Below are 6,081 nucleotides of genomic sequence, written 5' to 3'. Positions count from 1 at the left end.
TAAGATATATATCAACATATAAACATCATTTCGCTCATAATGCTCCAGAATTATATTTAGCAAAGACATTTCTGGAGTTAAGACAAAGTTCATATTCATTATTTCTGATATTATCTTTTGCACCATCAACCAATAGCTATAAACTTTTCCGCATCACCACCACATATGGAAGAATGTTCCTACATTCACTTTACACTTCCAACAATTTTTGAAGCATTAGGATGACATTTGGCTATTCTGTCAGGGGACCAATACCATCTATAAAATACTTTGTAAATATTTTCTTTATAGTTAATGGCCCTCATATATTTAGCTGTTTTCCACATTTTTGACCATTTGTCTATATCAGTACTATATACTATATCCCTCATCCATGCAATCATAGTCGTCTTAACTGTTTCATCTTGCATGTATTCTTCTAATAGAAATCTATAAAATTTCTGAATCATTTTATCACTTGATGAAAACCAGATTTTATCCAATTGGGTTTTAGTCTCTTGGAAACCTATTACAGTGTCTTTGTTAAATCTAGATTGAAGTTGTAGGCTTTCCCACCATGTCAGCTTTATATTATGAAAGCAGAGAAGGATCTCCTCAGATTTTACTTTATTATTTTTATATAACAATACTTCATAACTTTCTCTGCCGTATTGAGTGATAAGCAAAGGTTTTATGAATGCTTCTAATTGTTATACCCATTTTGGTGTTTTTCAATAATATCTTTCTTTTACATCATTCCAAATTCTTATTAGGACACCTCTTATCATGTGCTGTCTAAAGTTTGAATGTATTTTATCCTTCTCATACCACACATATGCATGCCAACCCATGCTTAAGTCATGTCTTTCTAAACTTAGACTTTTTATATTTTCCAGGGTTAGCCATTCTTTTATCCAACCTAAGGATGCCGCCTGAATTAGGTAATCCAAATCCACCTCTTTCTTTTCTATCTTGTAACGTTTTCCATTTAATTCTTGATCTTTTGGGATATCAAATAAATTGTCTGGTCATTTTGTCAAGGTCCAAAAAGAATTGTGGTCTTTTCAATATAGGTATATTTTGAGCCAAGAATAAAAATCTCGGAGGTATGTTCATTTTTATGGTAGCTATTCCAACCATAAGTGACAGCTGCAAGTCTTTCCATCTTAATAAATCTTTCCTAATTTCTTCAAGTAATTTATTATAGTTGTCTTCTATTAGGGTACTGTTTCTGTTAGACATTATTATTCCAAGATATTTGATTTTTTTCACAATTTCCACATCTGTTAATTTATATATCTCCTGTATCTTGTTTGGTAAACAGTTTTTGGTTATTATTTTTGTCTTCTTCAAATTAATTTTTAAACCTGCTATGTGTCCATAATCTTGAATTGTTTTTAGCAAATGAGTAATAGCGGATACCAGGTTTTCTAATATATACATAAGATCTGCAAAAGCTAATAATTTAAACTCTTCTCCTCTTATTTTGAGATCTTGTATTTGATCGTTTTCTCTTACTATATCATTCAGTGATTCCAAATAGTAGTGGCGATAAAGGGAAGCCCTGCCTTGGTCCTTTTTAAACCTCAATACTTTGCGTCATATCACCATTTATCATAACCTTAGCATATTGTGTCTTATATATAGCGCTGATCATTGTTAGGAATTGTGATCCACATTCCCAAACAGCCAGTTTTTGAAGCAAAAATTCCAGGATAAGTTATCAAATGCTTTTTCTGTGTCAAGGAACATTAATGCCATTTGTTTCTCTGAATGTAGTTCATAATATTCTATAATATTTAAAATTGTCTGTATGTTACTTTTCATTTGTCTTCTCGGTAGAAATCCCGCTTGATCTTGATGTATTATTTGCGATAGCACTTTTTTCAATCTTGTCGTTAAGATATTTGCAAATATTTCATAGTCTGCATTTAAAAGGGATATGGGTCTGTAATTTTTAATTTCATTGCCCTCTGTATCTGGTTTATGTATTAAGGTGACCACCACTTGATACAAAGAGTTTGGTAATTTTCCTGTTTTTCCTATATTTTGAAGTAGTTCTTTAAAAGGTAAACTGATCTTCGAATGTCTGGTATAATTCAGCAGGTAGGCCATCTGGACTGGGTGACTTCTTTTTCTGTTTTTTAATTGCCTCCACTATCTCACAAATTGTAATTTGTTCATTCAAAATACTTTTATAACTTTCCTCAAATTTCTTGTTATTTATTTCTTTTAAATATTTCGTTATTTGAGATCCATTTTGTATTTCTTGCTTATATAGGTTTTTATTTAAACATTTCCACAATATTCTTTAATTCTTGTAATCCATATTTTGCTTCTCCTCTACCATTTCTTAAAGACATTAATATAATTTTTTTCTTTCCTAAGTCTATATGATAACCATATTGTAATAATGTTTAATATATTCTATATTTCTTGCTATTTCTTGTGTTAGTAATAGGTTCATTTTATGCTGTAGCATTCTTATTTTATTTTTTACATCTTCAGATTCTGTTTTTTAAAATTATCATCTATTTTAATTTGTTTTCCTAATTTCTCATATTTCTCCTTTTTTGTTTCCTTTTCCAGGCTTTTTGATTAATAAACCATCCTTATGAATAATTTAAAGGTTTCCCATACTATTTCAATTGACATATCAGGTTGCATGTTTCTTTTTTAAAAATCTTGAATTTCTACTTTGGTTTTCTTTATAAAATCTTGATCCCTTAGCAAACCTATTTTCATCCTCCACCTGGCAAATGTTTTCAGTAGTATTTCAGGTTCTGTTATTTCATTTATCATTCTAGTTGTTATCCATGCCATATCTATTCTAGACCAGGAATTATGTCTAGCTGAATAATATGTATAATCCCTTTTCTATATTTCTACTTCTCCAAGCATCTATTAAATTATATTCTTCTTCCATATGTAAAAAAAATTGTGGGAGCACCAAGCCTGATTTTCTGCTTTTGTTTTTTCCTATCTATTTCAGGATCAAATACTGCATTGAAATCACCTATAAGACATATATTTTCAAATTCTTTTATTGTTAGGACCTCCTGTAAATCTTTGAAAAATATCTCTTGGTTTTGGTTTGGTGCATATATATTTACTATCAATACTTCTTTATCCTCTCTTATTATTTTAACTGCCACAATCCTCCCATCGTCAGAGGCATCTACTCGCTCAGGAGAAAGATAGTCTTTAACGTATATTACAATGCCTCTTTTCTTTTTGACATCTGCCACTATGAAATCTCTTCCTAATTTTTTGCACAGCAAGTATTTTACGTCATCCTTTTTTATATGTGTTTCCTGGAGACATACTACGTCTGATTGAATCTTTGAAATTTGGTGGAATATCTTCCTTCTTTTTTGAGGGCCATTAAGTCCATTTATATTAATAGAGAGAATTCTATTTTTTTTAATTCGTGTCATTTTTGTTTTTGCTGTCTTGTGCTTTACTTCTATATTGAAATCTGGTTAATATCTGTGATGGAGTAGTTTTCGGTCTTCTCCTTTCTTTTTTCGCTGCCGTTCCTTTATTTTTTCCTATTTCTTGTTCTGGGCTTTCTTCTTCTATATCCACTTCTTCCTCTCCCTCTTCTTCTTCCTTTTGCCAGCCTAGCTCTTCACCATATTTTTCAAGAACGTTTTCTATTTTGAATACTGAGTCTATCCTTTGCCTTTTGCTTCCATAATTGAATAATATGCCTTTGGGGACTAGCCACTTGTACATAATTCCTCGGAGCTGTTCTCTCAAGGGCAGTTCTCCAGAGAGCTCTCTCAGCCCCACCTACCTCACAGAGTATCTGTTGTGGGGAGGGGAAGGGAAAGGAGATAGTAAGCTGCTCTGAGACTCCTTCGGGTAGTGAAGGGTGGGGTATAAATCCAATCTCCTCCTCCTCCTCTTCTTCTATTTCTTTATTGTTTAGTTGTTTAAAACATTTATTCCTCTTCTCCTGGAGAAAATGGCTGCTTTGGAAGATGGACTGCCTGGCGTTATACCCTGTGGAAGTCCCAGCCCTCCCTAAACCCCGCCCTCCCCAGGCTCCACCCTCAAATCTCCAGGTATTTCCAAAGCCATAATGCGCAACCGTAGTCAACAGGGTGCTAATCTATATACAATGTGTGTGTGGGGGGGGATGGGACTTGCAAGCTGTTCTGCCTGGAGACCCACCTGCCTGGAAGTGGGGAGAGAAGCGTGGGTGGCCCTGGCGTTTCCTGCCAGCCCTCAGAGAAAGGGGGAGAGCGACACCGAGGAAAGAAGAGGAAGGGAAAACAGAAAAAGAATGGGGGGGTACCTCTCAGCCTGCGCCACTCACCTGCCAATGCCGCCTCGTTGTCTCTCTCTAGCGCTTCAAAATCGAAGGCCTTGCCCATCTCTGCCACGATCTCTGCGCTGATGTGCGTGGGAAGGGTGTGGGTCTCAGGCGGGTGGGTGAAATAGCTGATCTTCCCACTAGCCGAAATAAAAGGAGCGGCGAATGGAAACGCTGCCTTCCTTTATGATTAACTTGTAGTAGGTAATTTGTTGTAAGTAACTGGTGTAGTGGTTAGGAGCGCGGACTCTGATCCGGGAGAACCGGGTTTGATTCCCCGCTCCTCCACATGCAGCTGCTGGTGTGACCTTGGGTCAGTCACAAGTTCTCTCAGAGCTGTTCTCTCAAAGGCTGTCCTTGAAAGGTTATAGATTATTATAATATCTATATCTCCCCTTTCCCCCTTGTTTTTCAGTATCCCTATTTTAATTTAAAATAACAATAATAATTAAAAAGCTATTAAAAATAAATATGCCTACTTTAAACAAGCGAAGCCTCTCTCCTTTTGTTTCTCACATTCCATCTCCGTGCCAGTTCACCCCTGCCCATTTGAGACTAGAGGACCTCCTCCCCCAAAGAAGAGAGAAGAAGAAGAGGAGATTGGATTTATACCCTCCCCTTCAGAGTCTCAGAGTGGCTTACAATACCCTTTCCCTTCCCCTCCCCACAACAGACACCCTGTGAGAACTGCTCTTGAGAGAACAGCTCTGAAAGAACTTGTGACCGACCCAAGGTCACACCAGTGGCTGCATGTGGAGGAGTGGGGGATCAAACCCGGTTCTCCAGATTAGAGTCTTAAACACTACTGGCTCTCCTACACTACACTAGGCTTTCCTAGCATAGGGAGAGGCCTACACTAAAACTGGCCCTGGCCACCGTCTAAAGTTCCAGGTTACACTCGATTCTCACTGTCCCTCACCTCATCCAGTCACTCAGCACCGCTTTGGCCGCTTTCTCGTGGTCAGGCATCCCGCCCTTCTTCAGTTTGCCTTGCCGCCTGGCCAGATGAGCCAGGAACTCCATGGTGTCTCTGAAATCTGGAACGCCGTAGTGCTGCATGATCTTAAGGGTTTTTTTTTAAAAAAAAGAAAGCAAAAGAAGCAGAGTTATTGATTCTGAACCTGACTGTAGCAAAGACGATGTCTTGTACCCATGGCTGGGGTAAGTGAGCCTACGGGTGCCGGGTCTGGCTTGGGAAATCCCGGGGATTTGGGGGTGGGGGTGGTACCAAGTGAAAGTGGGGTCTGAGAAGGGGAGGGACCCTCAGCCCTAAAGTCCGTCGTCCAAAGGAGCCATCTTCTCCAGGGGAACTGATCTTGGTCGCCTGGAGATCAATTGTAATAGTGGGAGATCCCCAGGTGCCACCTGGAGGTTGGCAACTCTGAGCATAGGCAGGCCCCACCACAGCTACTTTAAGCCCTTCCTTACAGTCACAGCTTTTGTTAAATTAAACTACGCAAGTCTTTCACCCTTTTAATTTAAGGGCCAGTCTGGTGTAGTGGTTAGGAGCGCGGACTCTAATCTGGGAGAACCAGGTTTGATCCCCCACTGCTCCACACGCAGCTGCTGGTGTGACCTTGGGCCAGTGACAAGTTCTTTCAGAGCTGCTCTCTCAAGTGCTGTTCTGTAAAGAGCTCTCTCAGCCCCACCTACCTCACAGGGTGTCTGTTGTGGGGAGGGGAAGGGAAAGGCGATTGTAAGCCGCTCTGAGACTCCTTCGGGTAGTGAAGGGTGGGGTATAAATCCAATCTCTTCTTCTTTTAAATTAGAGAGAAGGAGGG

General features: G+C 38.5%; 1 protein-coding gene across 2 annotated transcripts in view; it reads right to left on the bottom strand.

Annotated features, from left to right (window-relative positions):
• GNL3L (guanine nucleotide binding protein-like 3 (nucleolar)-like) overlaps positions 1-6,081 on the bottom strand; it is a 32,080-nt gene that overhangs the window by 8,346 nt on the left and 17,653 nt on the right. For both annotated transcript variants that reach the window (XM_015423609.1, XM_015423610.1), the window contains exons 11-12: positions 5,220-5,362; positions 4,304-4,440 (exon numbers count right to left, since the gene is read on the bottom strand). In XM_015423609.1, the coding sequence (XP_015279095.1) occupies positions 4,304-4,440; positions 5,220-5,362 (280 nt within the window). The remainder of the gene's footprint in view (positions 1-4,303; positions 4,441-5,219; positions 5,363-6,081) is intronic.

Source organism: Gekko japonicus, unplaced genomic scaffold (assembly GCF_001447785.1).
Source record: "Gekko japonicus isolate JY-2015 unplaced genomic scaffold, Gekko_japonicus_V1.1 scaffold4901, whole genome shotgun sequence".
Classification (NCBI taxonomy): domain Eukaryota; kingdom Metazoa; phylum Chordata; class Lepidosauria; order Squamata; family Gekkonidae; genus Gekko; species Gekko japonicus.
This window is presented reverse-complemented; position numbering and strand designations above follow the sequence as displayed.